The 19,158-nt window shown below is 39.9% G+C and overlaps 1 protein-coding gene across 5 annotated transcripts in view; it reads left to right on the top strand.

Moving 5' to 3' along the window:
- ABCA1 (ATP binding cassette subfamily A member 1) overlaps positions 1–19,158 on the top strand; it is a 144,446-nt gene that overhangs the window by 14,626 nt on the left and 110,662 nt on the right. For all 5 annotated transcript variants that reach the window (XM_057498894.1, XM_057498895.1, XM_057498893.1 and 2 more), the window contains exons 2-3: positions 5,684–5,846; positions 16,623–16,716. In XM_057498894.1, the coding sequence (XP_057354877.1) occupies positions 5,781–5,846; positions 16,623–16,716 (160 nt within the window). In that variant the 5' untranslated portion in view covers positions 5,684–5,780. The remainder of the gene's footprint in view (positions 1–5,683; positions 5,847–16,622; positions 16,717–19,158) is intronic.

The raw sequence follows: 19,158 nt of genomic DNA, 5'->3' as shown, positions 1-19,158 counted from the left end.
CCGTATTACATTTCCATAGACAGATTTAATGCTTCAGAAGGGTAGAAAGCAGTCACGGGAAGTAGTTCCTGTTTTTCTTTTGACTTCAGCAAGTAGGAAAAAACCCTTTTATCTTGTTTTTTTAACATAACTTCCTTCTTCCTTACTCCTCCTTTCTTCTTTATATTTCTCCTTTCTCTTTAAAACTTACAGGTGACGTTTAAAAAGGCCAAAGGTTTGGGTGAGGAAGGGGAGTGTCTGTTCCAGTGTCTGGAACAGTGCATGGCACATAATGGCCACTCAATAAGTATTTGTTTTGGCTAATGGGAGCCTTGCAGAGTTAAGGCTGCCACTGTTTGTTGAATGAATAGTGTGGTAGGAACTAAATGGGGTCATCTATTTACCTTTTCACATCAAGCTTCCTGTGAACTGTATTTTTTCCTTTTATCAGCGTCAAGGAGTCTGTCCAGCATTTCAGGTTTGGTTTAGGGAAAAGTTAAAGGAATTCATAATCACAAGTGTCACTTGGTGACCCTTTTACAAGTAGCATATGGCTCACTCTCTCATTTCACTGTCCTGAAAGTGCTTCTTCAGAAAGGAGTTACCTACCCTGCCGTTACTTTCTGTTTCCTTATTCTGCTTCATTTTTCTTCATTATTCCTATCACCCACTGCCTTAAGCCCATGGTTATTTGTCTATTTTTCACCTCCTTGCTAGAATAGAAATTCCATGAGAGCAGGAACTTTGCCTCTTTTGTTCACAGCTGTGTCTGTTCCAGTGTCTGGAACAGTGCATGGCACATAATGGCCACTCAATAAGTATTTGTTGTGGCTAATGGGAGCCTTGCAGAGTTAAGGCTGCCACTGTTTGTTGAATGAATAGGCGGTGCATATTTTGTCCACTGTTCAACTTCCTAGGGAATCCACAACAACCAAGCTTCACACTGTGTTTCTTAGGTCTTCCAGGGATTGACTTGATTTATGGAATGTGTTAATTATTATAATAGATGGCAACTTTTTTGAGGGACAGTCAGGTTATTGATACATAATTTACATACAGTTAAATTTACCTTTTTTTTAAGTGTACATTTTGATGAGTTTCAATAAGTGCATATAGTTATATCATCATTACCACAATTTGATTTGTAATATTTCCATCACTCAGTGCTTTTGCAGTCTCTCCTCCCCCACACCCATATCCACTGGCAACTGCTAATCTAATTTCTGTCCCCATAGTTTCTTGTTTCCCAAAAGAAGGGAAATGGAGTCTTATAATATGTAGTCTTTATGTCTGGTTTATTTCTGTTAGCATAAGGCTTTGCAACCATGCTGTTGCATATAGCAGTAGTTTTTTTCTTTTTTATTGCTAAGGAGTGTTTTCCACTTTTTTTTTATTCATTAGTTGATGGACATGTAGGTTGTTTACAGTTTGGGCTATTCTGAATAAGATTTCTATAAATATTTACACATAGGTCTTTGTGTGAGCATATTCTCTCATTTCTTTTGGGTAAATACCTAAGATGGGATGGCTGGGATGTGTTATAAGTCTGTGTGTAACTTTACAAGAAATTGCGAAACTGTTTTACAAAGTGGCTTTTCCATTCTACATTCCTACAAGCACTGTGTAAGAGTTTTAGTTGCCCCACATACTTGCTAACACTTTTACATTAAAAAAATTTTAGTAGTTCTAGTAGAGTGTAGTGGCATCTCATTGTGGTTTTAATTTGCATTTCTCTGCAACTAGGTGATGTTGGGCATCTCTGCTTATTTGAGAAGGTCATGTTTCAGCAGTCTGTTGTATTCTCTAGATATTAGTATCTTAGAGTATCAGTGGCTTTTGAAGGGAAAATTTCTTACAAAAATTGCTCAGAGCCTTGAGCACTCACTTCCATTCAGTCTAAACTGTATAAAAGAAGGATCAGAGTGTGGAAACTATGTTAAATTTTGGCACAGGGTGATCTATCTGGTAACCAATGGTGAGACACAGAGAGAGTGCACCTAGGACTTGAGCATGAAGAGTGGCAGAAAGCAGATTTCATGGCTCTGCTGGCCTTGGGAGGGCCTGCTTGGTTCTTAGCTAAACTGGGTGTTTGTAGGAAGCAGGCTTAGATTCAATTACGTTTTCCCGGATGCCCCTGGAGTCACCTGGGAAGCTCAACAGTCTTTTGTGGCCATTATGAGTGTGTGTGGAAGCCTGTTAAACATAGAGCTCTTTCTCTGGGGACAGTTTACCTAAATGAGTTAATCAAGCTTGAGAAATCAGTTACCACAGGCCCAGGAATGCCAGCACCCTTATATTTTGAAATCCTATTTCTCACATCCATCTCTTAATTAATTAAGCAAACATTCCCTGAGTGCTTACTACATGCCAGGTGCCCTTTTGCATACTAGAGAAGTTTTAGTGATGAAGAAAACAGGAATGGTCCCTGGAGACTTGGAAGGTGGGAGAAATGCTGCAAGGGAAAGCAGATGCTGCCCTGGGAGCACCTAGGAGGGTGTCAATCAGGACAGGATCCTGAGCATGTGACAGCTAAATGGAGACTTCAGGTTGGGGAAGAGCCGGCCAGGCTGACAGTGCTGTGAACAAGTACTTCCAGCCAGGGAGCATACCAGGCAGGTCCTGTAAGCAGGCCAGGACCATGGTTTAGGAGGTGGGGAAGGGTGAGAGAAGGGGCTGGAGTCTTCAGGGAGCCAACTAACTCATGGCGAGCCCTGGACTTTATCTTCAGGATGGTGGGGAGCTGACAAAAGGCTTTAATATGGGGAAGTGGCATATTTAGGTATTCGGTTTAGTCGAATAATTTTGGTTGCTTTCGGGTAAATGGATAGGAGTGGGGCAAAACTGGAGGAAGGGAGACCAGTGAAGTTGTCGTGGTAGTCACCCTGGACTGGGGTAAGAGTGGCTTATTGACGTGCAGTGATTGTGAAGTAGGACCCTTTCCAGCTAGTAACTGGAAATGTGCATTAGAGCAGAAGCTACTAGCTTTGAAACATTGAGAAATCTAGTACATAGTCCTGCCTTCTTTTTGGTTTTGGTTTGTTTGTTCGCTTCCTTGAAAAACTGATGTAGAAATGTCCCTTTGGCTACAGTTACCTGAGCAGAGGATTTTGGGCATTGCTCCCAGCAGTGGTCACTGAAGGTGTTAAGTGGGGGAGGGTCTGACATGGGAGGAGGGAATTATGAAGGAAGCCATGGCCATGGCAAGGTGGGTGGGGGAATTGGGGCAAGAAGACTGCCTCTTTGTACCAAGCAAAGCCAGAGCAGAACAACCTTATATTGCTGCTCTTTGCCACTTGCTAACTTTCTGTGCATGTCTCCTGGAGGGCCCCTGGGAGCAGAACCCATGTCTGGAGACCAAGAAACTCTACTTTAGGAAAATACTCTCCATAAAAACTACTGGCTTTCTTGTTTGATGAACATTCTACTGAGGTGTCTTTTCCTCTGAGATTCTCCACTAAGGTTTAGGGGATGCTATGCTATGGTTTGGCCCTGGTTGGGGGTCTCTGATGCCAGGCTATTCAGATTTCACCATTCCTACTTTGCCCCTCCTACTTTTCTAGAAACCCATCTTCTGACCTACCTTCCCACAACCCCTAGATTTGCTAAAAAAGTGAAATAGAAAAGAATGTTTGGACAGGATATAACTATTTCTCTGTTAGAAGGTACTGATAGTACAGAGAATGGTAAGTGGGGAGAAGGGAACACATTTATTTGACACTTATAATGTGCCATATACTGTGTCAGGAACTTTATATTAACTCATTTAATCCTTCAATCATCATGCAAGGTAGGTTTTGTCATCCCTGTTTTATAATGAGGAAATTGATACTTAGAGGGCATAAAGGCTTGGCCAAGGGCACATAGAAGCTGGGGCTAATTCTTATCTGGATTCTTTCTACTTAGGTTAATTTTCCTTTTAAAATTACAAACTTGTGTTTCAGCGTCCTCATTTTAGCTTGGGGACCTGAAAAAATTCATGTAGATTCTAAATTAACTCAAGTGATTCCCGGAGAACAGCTTTTGTATGAGAAAAACCTAGCTAATTATTTATTTCAGTGTTTCTGGAATGCAAGCCCTGTCCTAGGTCACTTACAAAGCAATTTGGGATTATAAGTACGTGTCTCACAATTGCATTCTTAGTGCTTAGAGGCCAGTTGACATCTTTAAACAACAAATTGCAAACTGTCACAGTGCTGGCTTACCACTTCTCCATTTTGGGGTGGAAACTTTTGGGAGTCTGTGTCCTTCTAGAGGTTTGCTGAGCAAATGATAAAGAAAGAAATAGGTCCTAAAGCTTGAATGTTTTAGAGGAATTTGTGATTTGGGGATTGTCAATGAATATATTGAAGTACATAATAGTAGGGTCATTCCTTCTCAGACACTGCAAACTCCCTCTACTTTCTTGTCTTCTCCAGAAGTTTTTAATCCAAGTTTTTGTCAGATGGGCATCAAAAGGGTAAAATCCTCCTAGAGGTTGCCTTTTGCACTGAGATCTGATTTGGATTCTTAGTCCAGTATTTTAGCATTTTTAGTCCAGTATCCACAAACGGTCACTATATTCTTAGCCTTTTTTGCTGTTTGTGCCTCAAGCCTATGTCACATCCCCACTAGAGGCCACAGTGATTAACTGAGCCATTTTAGAAATAAAGCTGGTTCCCAGTTTCTGTTAAGAGTTCATGACAACAGAGTGTGCCCAGGGCCTAGCTTTTTGACCTGTGTATCCCTCACTTCTTTCACATTTCATTGTCTGCCCCTTTCCCAATTTTAATTTTAGTGTGGCTCTTGGGATTATTCCAGCATTAAACAAATACAGTTGTTGAGTGGGCAGCTGGGACACACAAGATGTTGTATCCCCTGGGTTTTTTATGAAAAGCTGCCCTTCCCCCAGCATGGTAAAACAGTCCTCCACAGAGGCACCTAACTAGGAGTAGTGGCACCCTGCATGCAGGTGGAGCAAGACCAGAAGCGTGCATATGTCTGGACTGTGGGAGCTTGTCAGTTTAACAGGCAATGCTCTTGGCCTGTCTCAGCTGACTTGTTTCTCCATGGGGTATTTTCTTTCCACAGACACACAGCACTAGGATTGTCTTCATTGCTTGGGAGCCAGGTGTCACTGGGTTTCTTTGGTGTTTACTCACAGTCATCTGAGACATGCTGTGGCTTTCCCGACTGGGAAACTGCTTTATTGATGGTGCCATTTATCATTTGAAGGACTCAACTTTGTGGCTCAGATGAAAATGTAGTCTGCAGCAGATTTAAGAAATAACATAAATTACTCCAGATTGAAGGCAAAATGTATAAATGCTGCTGACATTTTATGTGAGGGAGGCATTTTCTTAGAGGCAGGTGTCTGGGTTCCCAATATGCCATTTCCAGCTTCAGTGTTTTGGCCACCTTTGATTGCTCACTTAAGTCTGTGTTCCTAAGTACATTTTTCATTCCCAAATGATCACACTATTGGAGCTAAAATGATTAGGATTATAATGACTAGCTCCCAGGTTATTGCTAGAAAACCTCCGGAATCTCTTGTTTCCTGGAGAACCCCAAGGCCAGAAGCTGGGGCCTCATGACCTGCAGGGGAGCAGTCATGACACAGATCTGAGTGTTGAGGTCTCAGGTGAGGGGGCTGGAGCAACAGCCCTCACTGGCATATGGCTTTGCAGCAATAACTCACAGAACTCTCCCCTCCTGCTTTATCTTTCAGTTAATGACCAGCCACAGCGTCCCTGCTGTGAGCTCCAGCCTCTGCCTCTCGGGCTCCGAGCCACACTCGGGCTGCTGTGGGTGCCAGCTGGAGTAACATGGCTTATTGGCCTCAGCTGAGGTTGCTGTTATGGAAGAACATTACTTTCAGAAGAAGACAAACAGTAAGCTTGGGTTTTTCCGGGGGATTCTCCCATGCTTTTCTTCATGGTTTTGAGTTATAGATTGGAGGAGGAAGGACAAGGAGTCATCTTGGTTTTCTGAAAGTGATTGAATGAATCTGGCCCTGGTGGACTCCAACTGTGTGGTCCTGATACAGCCCTATGGTTCACTGTGGAGAGCAGATTTGCAACCAGGCAGAAATGTTGGCTTTGGTTTGCGTTAGTGCATGGCCATCAGTTCTGACCTGGAATCTGGCACAGAATTGCCCCCAACTATCTCCCTCTTTCATCTTAACTGCAGCCCTGGGGGCCACCTTGGTTCTTTCTGCAATAGCACCTAACCAGCCCCAGTATTTCTGGGAGGTGGGCATGAAGTAAGATCATGGCCTAGCTGTTAGAGATCAGAGTCTAGAGCTTTCAGTGTGGACTGTGTCCTTTTATCTGTGACTGCAAGCCAAGAGGAATATAAAACTTGTTTTATTTCTGTGAAGGGTTCTAAGTCAGTAATTTCCCAGATGGGACAACAATTCTCTAAGTAATGCTGAGAAGATCTTTTTTTTTTTTTTTTGGTTTTGTTAGGATTTTCCCTTTCTTTTTTTTTTTGAGAGGGCATATTATATTTATTGATCAAATGGTTGTTAACAACAATAAAATTCTGTATAGGGGAGTCAATGCACAATCATTAATCAACCCCAAGCCTAATTCTCAACAGTCTCCAATCTTCTAAAGTATAACGAACAAGTTCTTACATGGTGAACAAAGAGAAGATCATCTTTAATGCACAGGTAAATGGTATTGTTCCACAGAGGAAGGTGAAGGCTATAAGGCATGGTGAAATCCCTGAAGTTCAGATGTCAGCTCTGCTTTTCTATCTCTGAACACTCATATAAATCCCATCTAGTCTTTTGGGTTTAGCTTCACCTCTCTGCATTTAGCTTCTAAATCCCTGTTTCCTCCCCTGCCTTTTTCCCTGAATTCTAAACCGGCATTCTCACTTGGCTTTCTTGATGAAGCTTGACATGGCTGTAATCAAAATGATCATCTTTCTTAGACTCAAAGAGCTATAAGGGACCTTGGAGAGAATTCAATTCAGTGTTTTTCAAACTAAAATAATGCATGGACCTTCTTTGAAAGAAAAAAATGTCAAGGTCCCCTAGTGTTCATTAACTTTCTTTTTTATTATAATGCTACTTTAATATGTAAATATGTGAAACTAGATATAAACCCCTTATACTAAAATTTAGGCTATTATACAACCATGTGACCCATACATACTTACAAATTAAATGCAAACAACATGACAAAACCACTACAATTGAAATTAACACTGTTAATAAAATACGACAGCTGACATTGTTTAGCTGAAATAAAATTATAAGTAGTAATACAAATAAGGTAGTGAATGCTGTGGTACCGATCCTTTTGAGTTTGGACAGTCTATATTATTATGTGTTAATGGTTCAAATCGCCAACCATTTTCCCAGTAACCTTCATTTGATGTCATTTGGCTTTCATTTGGTCTGATCCCATCTCATTCATAAATTACATCTGTATCTGTTCCTTTATCTTTAGCTTGCTACAGTTATATTGGTGACAGCATAATCACAGCCACAAATATAAACTTAGGCTTTGAAGTCTTGTGCCAGAACTTGGTTGTAAAGTAGGCATTCAGAAAACCCAGATATGTTTATTCGAATTTGTTTAGATGACCACTAAATGAAAAATCACAATGCTTAAAATCCTCACAGAGAACTCATATATAATTCCTCATGAATATATGTGTCTATATCTATCTATCTATCTATCTATCTATCTATCTATCTATCTATCTATCTATCTATCTATCATCTATCATCTATCTATCTATCTATCTATCTATCTATCTATCTATCTATCTATCTATCTATCTATCTATCTATCTATCTAATCTATCTATCCTAGTTTGAGAAACACTGATATTTTAGCTCCTCACATTATAAGTGGTACGTGAATCTCTATGTTATTAGTGAGAGAGTAGGAACTAGATTCTATAACTTGGTAACACTAGTACTAAAATATAACATAATATTATATAATATAATAAAAACAAACACTTAGAATGTGCGAGGCACTAAAGTGGGTTATTAACTGGATCAATCCTTTTAAGACCCCATGAAATACTATTATTTCCTTATAGTTGTGAAAGTTATAGATAGTTTATGAGTTATTTGTCTGAGTGTCACATCGCTAGTCAGGAGAATGTGTAGATTCAAATGTAGATAATCTAACTCTAGAGCTTGTACTCTAAACCACTATGTCAGATGTTTTTTAGTAGTATCATGATTTTTTCTGTCCTCAGTCTCAAAATCTTGAAGTTTCTGACCTCTTCCTTGCCTTTGCCCCTGTTTCCATAGCTGTTCCCAGGTCCTGGTGTTTCCAAGTCCAGCAGTTCATCTCCTGTCCGCATTTCTTAACTTCTGTGTGGTCCAGGTCCTCTGCCTCTTCTCATCCTGGTAGTAGTGGTCCGCATGATGGGAAACTGTTTCTGTCATGGTGTGTTTATTAGCCAGTGAGTAGTAGACAGAATTTTATCATCTTAGCACTGAAAGGGGGTATCAAGGGTAGTCCAGTATAAATGTCTCAATTTACAGATGAGAACACTGGGGCACAAAGCAGGGAAGAGATTTCCTCAGTATCAACCAAGAAATCAGGGGCACGGGTGCTGGAACAAACTGTGGAGTTGGACCATCCAGCCTGGGCCAGTTACCACTGGTTTTGAGCTCCTTGCTTCTTGCTTAAAATTGCTTATGGGTTTAAGGAATTAAGATTAGAGAGATAGGCAGGTTTAGTCAAAGGCAATTCTTAGCTTTGTGGCAGAGTTCTTGTTGGAGGAGGAAGTAGAGACAGCGTCTTGACACACAAGGGCTTTTCTAGATGATACATCACTGCCTGATAGCTTGTCCTCCTTACTTCCCCTCCTGATTTCTAAAGGAAATGTATTTTGCTGAACTAGAAGGAAAAGTGGTTTATTTCAGGTTACAGATGCTTAGCTTGTCAGAGCCGGAAAGATCTGGCTTGCCTCTTCTGTTGTTGATGAAACTGGGGTTTGGGGGAGGGGGCAGAGATCCCGAATGGGCCAGTGGTGGAAGTAGCACCAGAACCAATTTCCTCGGGGCCCTGTAGTCACACACCCTTTTTTAGCAGGATTTGCTTTATTTGTACTAAAGGTTTAATGCCCATGGATCTTAGTGCTTACTTATAGCTACTCCCCGATGCACCTGGCTTAGATGTGGAGATTGTATTGTTTAGACAATGGAACCTTGTTGTTAAGGGTTTTAGTGTCACTTTGTTAGTTCATATAGTCAGAACCAACTGAGCCCATTAGGCAGGGGAAGAAGTTAGCAGGTCCATGATGGTTCTTCTCATAACATATGGAAAATCATTGTTTCCTTTCTGAGATTCTGTAGTGTACATACTTGGCTCCAGAGCCTGGCATCTGGGATATGCTTAATAAATATTTGATGAACGAGGGGTAAATGCATTAAATGGGCCATTAGTTTGCAGGTCTCAAGGAGGCTTCCCTGCTATAGGGGCCCTGTGTGCTGCTTCCAGGAAGAATAGAAAGACTGTATAAAAGCGGTAGCTGAACAGCACACCCCGGTTGAAAGGCAGCCATTTCCCTTTCACTCTGTGTCCTTGTTTGCTAGTGAATCATGGGGACCTCTCTCTTGTGTCCCCATTGTACAGACTCATGGGGACCATCAGCTGGGGTAGCTTTCTGCTCTTCCTGTTGAGCAAAGAATACATTGAAATTTAGTTGTGAAAGCTGGGTGCAAAGCTCAGTTTGGGTCCAAAGTAACAGTTAACTTGTGTGGGTGGCAGGCATTCAGCATAAACAGAGCTTGGAACAGAAGTGCGAGGGGCTTTAGAGTTCTCAGGATCTTCAGCTGGTTTTAGGCTGAGCCAGAGGCCAAGGTCCCCAGGGAACAGACGGGACAAAATGTGGCCATGGGGCCTCTCTTTTTTGCTTTTGCTACTGATTTTCTCAATTAGATCTGACTTGCCATGTGGGTGGGCAAACAGATAATTCTAACTTTTGCTTAAGTTAGAGCATCAATACTTGGATATTGTTTAATGACATTATTTGATCAAACAAATAAAAATTAAAGTTCCTATTTAAGAGACATTAGAGAATTTTATAGGGTAGATGGAAACTCTCCACATCTCCTCCCTGCTTCCAATTTCGCTTGACACATTTCTTCTTTGTTCTTAGTCCTGCCTGGCAGTCATGGTTCAAATCCAGATAATAATTCTAATTCTGATTACAGGTTGGCCACAATGTGCCTCAATGGCTTAGGGGAAACTCATTTTTCCTGAGTTTGTTTCCCCTTCTATGGAATGAAGAAAGAAAAAATAGCCACTTATTGTTTCATTAGGATAAACATTGAGCATCCACTACATGTGGGATGGTGTACATTGTCCTGGGTGTACACTGGCTGGATGTACAGTGGTGAAACAGAATGATCCCTGCCCTCATAGAGCTTATAGTTCAGTGAGGGAAGCAGATATAAAACACATTATCACATAAGTGAAATATGTTTTATATTACATTGTGCATATTATATTCATTACAACTGTGATGATTGTAATGAATTAAAAAAACAAATAAACTGAAGCACTGTGTTAGATGCTACCAGTCTGTGGATAGGGACTTAACTTAGACTGGAACATAGGACATTTAATCTGAGAGTCCTGAAGTTCAAGCAGTATTCAGCCAGGGGAAGATCAGTAGCTCAGCATCAGGGGCAGTGTATTCCAGGCTGAGAGACAGAGGATGAAACAGCCATGGGGCTGAATGCAGTTCCTGAATCAAGGAACAAAAGAGCCAGTGGCATTGGTGGAGTGAATGAAGACTGGCTGAGGATGAGTTGGGAATCGGCAAGGCCGGATCTTGCAGGGCCTTGGAGCTGGGGAAAGGCATTGAATTTTATGTGCAGCAGGAGTCACTGTGTTAGATGGGTCATCTATGATAGTCACGTTGTGTGGTCCTTGGTACTGAGGGCACTTGAATGGAGACAGCCCAAGGAGACAGTTGTAATCATTACATACATATATGCCATTTTATGCTGTGTTTTCTCTCATTGAATATTCTTTGGAGTATATGTTCTTTATTTCCAAAAAGCTTCCTACTTGTTAATAATGATTCTTGATGTGTAGGCTGCATTTTGTAGTTTTGAAAGTACTTTTATATCCCTTACCTTCTTGATTTTCACAGCAATTCTGAGAGGTATGCATTACAATTTCTGTTTCACAGGTGAAGAAGGTACTGCAAGTTAGTAAAAGGAGGGGCTGGATCTTTTCATCCCAAATCTACCATGGAATGATGCCATTGACTTTCCTTGTAGTTTTTATTTTATAGATTCATACCCGATTGCCAACATTTAGATATTTCCAGTGTTTGCTGTTATAAATAAACTAGTATAAAATTTTATACATGTAGCCTTTTCTTCCTTTTGTATTAGTTCCTTAGGCCAAAATCTCAGGATTAGGATCACTGGGGTCAAAGGGAAATGGCCCATGAGCTGTATGGTCAAATGTCCTTCCAAAGGATCAAACCTACTTAAAAAGCCACTGTCAGTGTAGAGGCTTTACAGTTCTCAGAGGGTGGGCCTGGTTTTAAAAACTGTTTTACCCTGTAACATTTCTCTGATTATATCTTTAAGATTTCACTCTAATTTGCTCACACCTAATTGAGTGTATGGCATTAGGGATGGACCTAAACTCATTCATATAATGTCACCCAAGAAGCTTTTATCAAAAAGTGATTCCTTTTCTGGTTATGTTTGAGACATTTATTAGAATCTTATCTGGGTAGGGGGCTGTTTTGGGGTTATTTATTTGGTCATTTGATAAGTATTTTTTATTTTGATGCCAATATAGCTCCGAATGCGCTATTACTTTGATGAACATTCTGGAATCTTGGAGGAGCCCATTGTCTCACACTTTCTTTTTTGCTTCTCAGAATATTCTTTGATATTTTCATCTATTTATTTTCCCTTATTGAATCTTACTACCTTATTAAGTTCTAAAAAGTATCTTGTCACTATTTGAATGCCTTATGGACACTTGGTAATATCTGGAGACATTTTTTGGTTGTCATAATCCTGGGCAGGGGTCGTTAATGCTGCTGGTAACTAGTGGGTACAGGCCAGGAATATAGATGGTAAACCTCCTATAATTCATAGGAGAATCCCTCACAACAATTATCTGGCCCCAAATGTCAATATTGAGACACCCTGCTTTAGAGAAACCGTGCTCTGGAAATGCTTGCTTATGCTTTCCCCATGTTAAAAGGAATATAAGCTGAGGAATAGTGAGATGGAAAGTGCAGAGTGATGCTTTGGTAGTTCCTAAAGCATTTTTCTTACATATCAGAATTATTATTTTAAACCCAACATCAAGGAAAAGCTTCTGAGTTTCTGACTTTGGTGAGTAGCATCAAAGGAGGTGAGTGGGTAGGTGTCAAAGTAAAGTTTAGAAGAGTTTTCTATTGGAGTTTATAGCAGTGAAGCATCAGTCTTACTTCCTAGCCATGTATTTATGTATGTATAATACATAAATTATGTATTATACTATACATGTATAATAGGCCCTATGTAGGGCCTATTTGAAGGAAAAGTGCTAAACTTAGAGATGGGAGAGAAATCTGAATTTGATGAGTGGAACCAGAATAGCATTCCTGGCAGAAATCAAATTAGGTTTCTATTGGGAGGCTATTAGGAAAAAAAAGAGAGGAATATCCCCCTAAGTTTGGAAGGCTAATTCTGTGTTCAATAACAGAAATAATTTTAGGGGTACAGAATAAAAAAGCACAGATGAAATTTTTTCTCTCATGAGTTCTCTGGGTGGTGTGAACTTCATTTTTCATGCATGTTAATATCTCAGCTCAGTAAGGGCTTTGAACGATTAACAATTTCAATACTCTGGTAATAGGGCAGGGGTGTAAGAAGGTTGTGATGCATTGTAGCTAAGAGCAGCGACCCTTGAGTCAGACTGGCTTTGAATTCTGGCTCTGCCATTTACCATGCTTGTATCACTGGGCAATTGATTAATAACTCTTTGAGCCTCAGTTTCCTCATCTATAGAATAGGTATTATAGCAGTACTAACAGGGTTATTTGAAGATTAAATGAGTTAATATATGTAAAGCACTTAAAACACTGATACACAGTCACAGTAAGACCTATTTTAGTGTTAGCTATTATTATTATTGCCAGTCTTTTTCTTACCTCTTCCCCAATCTGTTTATACCCATTGGCTTCAGTTGCTGAAAATGATTTGTAAGATTTTCTTTGTGCCCTTTGCTATCAGTGACTTGGGGAAGATCTATTAATTTTTTTCAGTCAACCAGTGTATTTTGAGCATCTGCATTCCTGCAGGGTCCTAGATGTAGCGGCTGCAGAAATGACCAGGAACATAGGGCTTGATTTGTTCTATCAGATCAGTGCTCATGGAGGCTAGTGAGTGCTAGAGTCCTTAAAGTGGCCATCTTAAAAGGTTATGTGTCCTAACCATGGCTCTGTGAGTGGCAGCATGATGGGTCCAAAGTACATAAGGTTCAGTAGATCTGGTTCATATACTGGTACATTCTACAGGTTATGGTTCATAAGCTGTCCAAACCTTAGTTTCTTCACTTTTGAAGTGGTAATAATACAACCTGCTTCAGAATTATTGTATAAATTAAATATTAGAGATGAGATATATAAATACCCCTGACACACAGTAGGTGCTCACTATTGGCTGTAACTATTATAAATCTTATATAGCTATAGGCTGTGAGTTTGTTTTACCTGTGTGGAACCTGTTGTTTTTTTTTTTTTTTGACCATGCCACCTAGTGGGGTTATTTCCCATCTGGGCCATGTGCTATGTTACAGAATTGCACGTGGCTTCCAGAGTTGGGCAGGAGCTGCTCATCTCAGCTCACCGCTGGGATCTCAGTGACTTACCCTTCCTTGAGCCCTGTCACATTTAAAATGGAGACAGTAATGGTCCCTACATGACAGGCTTGTTTAGGGGATTAGATGAAATAATCCATATAGAATGTGCCTATTACATATTAGACTCTAAATAAATAAATGGTAGCTAATCTTTATCTTAAAAGTAGCTTCAGAGCTTCAAGGTTGATATTTATCTTACTCATACTCTTCATTTGAATTTTTTTTTCTGAGTTCAGAATTCTTTTCTGAATTCTTCAGTTATGCCATTTTAAAAGTTTTTTTCCTGTCAGTTATTTGTAAGTCATTTTATTTAGTTGTAAGTTAGAATGTATACAATTTTGTGTTCTGCTTTTTTCACTTAATGTTATATGTAACACTGTGTTTCATAAATGTTGTAGTGACTGCATAATCTATTGTCCAGTAGATGTACCATAATTTATTCATTTCCCTGTTGCTGTGCAACTAACTTATTCCCAATGTTTTATGGTTACAGTGTTTCAGTGAATGGATAACTTCACGTATGTAGCTTTTTGATACTTTAAATTTAGTTCTGTAGGATGAATTCTTAGGAATATTACTTGGTCAAAGGCATAAGCATATCTTTTGAATACATATGGCCAAATTGATTTTTTAAAGGGCTCAACTGATTTGTGTTTTCCATCTTCATTATTTTGTAAATTTCAGTTCATTCTCTTACTCAACAAACGTTTTTTTAAGCCCTTATCATATGGCAGCCCTAGTGAGAAGAAACTGCAACTAGGGGAAAAGTACCTATACAAGTAGGGCCCCTTCTGTGCCCAGTGCTGATAAAGGCACAGAATACCTAGGGGATTCCAAAGAGGGACTTCCGACTCAGTTGGTAGAAGAGGCTGAATGTCATCTGAAAACTTGGAGATTTCAGTTTGTTGCCTCTTTGGGATCATTTACAGAAATATTTAGCTCCATCTTTGGTCTTGGAGATCCCATTGACAGCGTGCTTTCTTCCAAAGAGGGGCCTGTTTGTCTTTCTTTTTCCTGTTGTGCTCTTGATGGAGACCTATTCTTCATAGTTCTATGGTAACAGTGTTTTTTTTGTCCCATTAAAAAAGTAATACATGCTTGTCGTGGAAAATTTAGGAAGCACAGGGAAGTATTTAAAGAAAAAAATCACGCATGTTTTTATCCCAGTATATCCACTGTTACAATGTTTGTATTTCTTTTCAAAAAGAAGATTTTGATTTCCATATCAAACGTCTTTGTAAAAGTGGATTATTTACTATATCAGAAATCGAACAACAAACAAGAATTTAAAAGCCAAAAACAGTCTGAAGCACCAGCAATAGCAGAAAGGTTTAATTAATTATGATCAATTCACAATGTGGAATATCAAATGGCCATCAAAATCCATATTTTAAGATAATCTTTCATGTCATGGAAAACACTTCCAGTATGATGGTTAATGAAAAACACAGAAACAGAAATTATATATGCTGTATAATCTCAGTTTTATAGAGAAAAAAATATTTATGCATACAAAAAAAGACAAATATTAAGAGAACCATTGTTAACTCAATTTACTGGCCTATCTCTGGGAAGTAGGATTAAGGGTGTTATATTTACCTTTTTTCTATTTTTCTGTATTTTTTATTAATTCCAAAATTTCCACAATAGCAATATATGGACTTGAGACCCAAGAAGAAAATTCTATTTAAAGAAAAGGGGGGGCATTTCATGCCATTGTTCTCTTGGCTTTTTGGCTCTGAAGCCACAGTTGTAATTACTCTCAACCACATGGCCTCATGGCTCTTCTAGATTCTTGGTGTTCATCTTAATTAGAATGTTTGAGTACAAAAATTAAAAGAATGAAAAGGGTAGAGACTTTGGGTAGTGTAACTTGTCTGAACACCATGATTCAGTTATGTCTAATGATTTGCATCCTGTCCCTGTGCTTATTTATCCCACGGTAACTCACTGAAGCAGGATTTTCCTTTAGAGAAACCTCATTGCTTTAACCAGTGGACCATGCTTACTTGTAAGATTAATGATCTTCTAACCCATTGGAGAAGATGGTGACCAGACCCTGATGCAGGAAAGAACTGTGTGTGCACTCTTTCGAGCTCTTCCCAGTCCTGGGTACACACAGGTTGATCTGGAACTGTGTGTGGATTCCTATTGTCCTTTGGAGCTGTCTTCTCACCCTCAGCCCCTTGGAGGGAAACTTTGTGTTCATATAAAGGAGCAGCCAGTCTTTTTTTCGCAGCAGGATGTCCTGGGCCTCTCTTTTCAACAGATGGATGTACCTGGCACAGGCTCAGGCTGGGAATGCAGAGATGACTAGCATATGATGCTTGCCTTTAGGGTGCTAATTTGCAGTGAGGAAGCTAGTGATAGAAACAGATGGTTTCAGGGGCTCCAGAAAAATGCTCTGAAAGGTGTAGGCTTAGGTTTCTGTGGGAGCACAGAAGGGGGTCTAACTCAGCCTGAGATTTTGTCAATTATATACTTGGTTAAGTCTTGAAGAATAAGTAGTAGTGAGCCAGATGAAACAGGATGGGAAGCATCTTCCCTTTCTTAAGGAAAATACAGAGGTATGGAATAGTATGTTATAAGGTGAGAACTGCAAACAATTTAGTGGTTAAAACTTAGAGAGTGGATGATACCAAAATAAAAAAACCCCCCCAAAAAAATTAGGGAGTGGTGGGAGAGGCTGGACAAATTGATCAATTGTTTAATTTTTCTGTGGATTTCCCAGATCCTAGTTGCATTAGACAGCCATGTTATTTTTTTTTAAATTCACAGTGCTCTGTCTTATTTCCTCCTCAGTTTCAGCTGTTGCTGGAGGTGGCCTGGCCATTATTTATCTTCCTGATCTTGATCTCAGTTCGGCTGAACTACCCACCCTATGAACAACATGAATGTGAGTATCTGAGCATCCTGCCTGAGACTTAACCACTGACAAACCAAATCCAGGCAGTGGACATGGGCTAAATTTGACCTTTCCCAAGACGCTGTCTTTAGGAAACACTGCAAATAGTTTGGAACAGAAATGCTTTCAATATTTTGATAAGGCATGAACTCAGGAAATTATTTTCAGTCCTAGTGAATGGTGATAATAGTAATTATAATAATAGCCAACATCTGTTTCATACATTTTATATCATGAAAGTAAAATAACCTTACTGATAGTTCATAAAGTGGTGGAAAAAAAGCCCACAGGCAGTGCCTTAATCACTATCAGCTGGTCCCTGCCAGTCTTTTTCACATGCATTATTTCCTTATTACACAGTTGCAAATCATGGAGCATATGATTTTAAGCAGCATTTCTATGGAACTCAGATTGACTAATAATATTTTGAGTCTTATAAAAACTTTGTATAGTAGACTTTATTATTGTTATCATTTGCTTTAATTTCTTGATAAGTAAATTGGGGCACAGAGAGTGCAGGAACTTGCTCAGGTCCCACATCTCATAAGTGACAGAGATGAAATAAAGCTTAGGTCATCTGACTTCCACTTGTGTTTTGATGATGGCCTAATAGTGAATGTTAAAAATACAGTAGTGGCTAAGAACATAAGCCCCAGGTGTCAGGTTACCTGGGTTTGAATCCTGTCTTCAACACTAACTAGCTATATCACCTTGGGCAGGTGACTTATCTTTGACATTTACTAGATATATCATTTTGGGCAGGTGACTTTGATACCTGAGTTTCTGCATCACTGTCAAAGGGGAATAGTAATCCCTACTCTGTAGGGTTGTTGTGAGTGTTATTGCACAATCAGTCTTTCCTGGCTGGCTTGCTGGATGGATTGACACTGCAGAAATATTCTAGTTGAAAGGATCAACATTTGTGTGGGAGGTTTAGCCAGGACCTCTGTTCCATTGCCCCAGTGACTTTTCCTACCATAACCAGCTCCACTCACACCCCACAGCCCCACAGGCTTGCAGAATGCTGTTCCTTAGGGAAGAGATGGGACTAGAGTCACCTTTTAATTGTGTCCTTGTCTGGTCCCGTCTCTCTGTCTGCACATAGCAGGTATTTATTTACCTGCTAGTTTACTAGTACACATTATATATATTCAGGTTCTAAAAAGCCCCATAAAACCTCAAGAACATTCTGACAGACATGATATTATGATTTTACAAAAAGAAAAATAGTATAAAGTAAAAATATACTTAGTCTGTGGGCCTATGAGGTAATTCTGCTTTCTTTTTTCAGAGCCCCAAAGATTGACAGACAAGTGCACATTTTATTTTATTTAAGCAGTATCCTAAGCTCCACTGAAGTACACATTTTAGGGAAAACTCAGCTTTTTCATCTTCTAGGCTATTCTCTCTCTGGAACGATCACAAGAAGGCAAGGTGGTATAGTGGAAATAGCACAGACCTTAGCATGAGACAGTTTGGGGTTTGGATTGTGGCTCTGCCACTTCCGAACATGTGATCTTGGGCAAGTTGTTGAATTTTAACCCAGATCCCTCCGAATCTAGAACACAGACTCTCAGAAATGTTGTGAAATTCCTAACCTATAGAGGCAGATAAGACTTGCTCTGCGTTTGTACACTTCCTACAATTTACCTCTTGTTCTTACCACTTTCTAGGGACACAGCTTAGAAGGGCAGAGAGCTAAGGTAAAGCTTGCAGAGGTTTCTTTTCTCTGAATGAATGATTGGTGTATAATTTTCTCCCACTTTGCTGTATAATCTTTCTCAATTTGGCCCAGAGCCATCAAGGTCCTAATCACCTCTCTGGGTCCTGGGAGCCCATTACTTCATTTGATTATCATCCTGTTTACTCAGTGCCAAATCCTCCTCCTGCTGTTGTTTGAAAATCATGTGGGACACAACATACAGGAAGAGTTTTTGCTTTACCCACCGAGGGATAGCCTGCTGTCTGTACCAATACCACCCTATCTTTGGTGCCAGTGTCTCTACTGGGCAGTTAAAGGAGAGAATCCCCTGCTCCTTCAAGTATTTAGGTGGGTTACATAAATCTCCCCTGAATGAGGAGTAGCTCACTTAGGCAAGGGACCTTGTTTGGTTTTCCTTGAACTGTTAACAGGGAGATAAGGAGGTTAATTGAGTAAATGGTCAACAGGCCAGAGTCCCTGCAGAGGGTGGCCACAGTGGTCAGATCTTGTTACATCCTTGCTCTGGATGTTGCCTGTGGTTGGAATAAGGATATAAGAAAAAGACAGAAGGAGCCCAGTATTGAAATGTAAAATGTAGCAAATCCTGGCTATGGGTTAACTTCTGGGGAGACTCTGTTAGCACATTTGCATGAAAAGAGTAAGATGTATTAAACAGGGTTGATGCTTTGGATGATGGTGGTGGCCATGAGATAGAATGTTTCCAGCTGGAT

Source organism: Manis pentadactyla, chromosome 3, assembly GCF_030020395.1.
Source record: "Manis pentadactyla isolate mManPen7 chromosome 3, mManPen7.hap1, whole genome shotgun sequence".
In the NCBI taxonomy this organism is placed as follows: domain Eukaryota; kingdom Metazoa; phylum Chordata; class Mammalia; order Pholidota; family Manidae; genus Manis; species Manis pentadactyla.
This window is presented reverse-complemented; position numbering and strand designations above follow the sequence as displayed.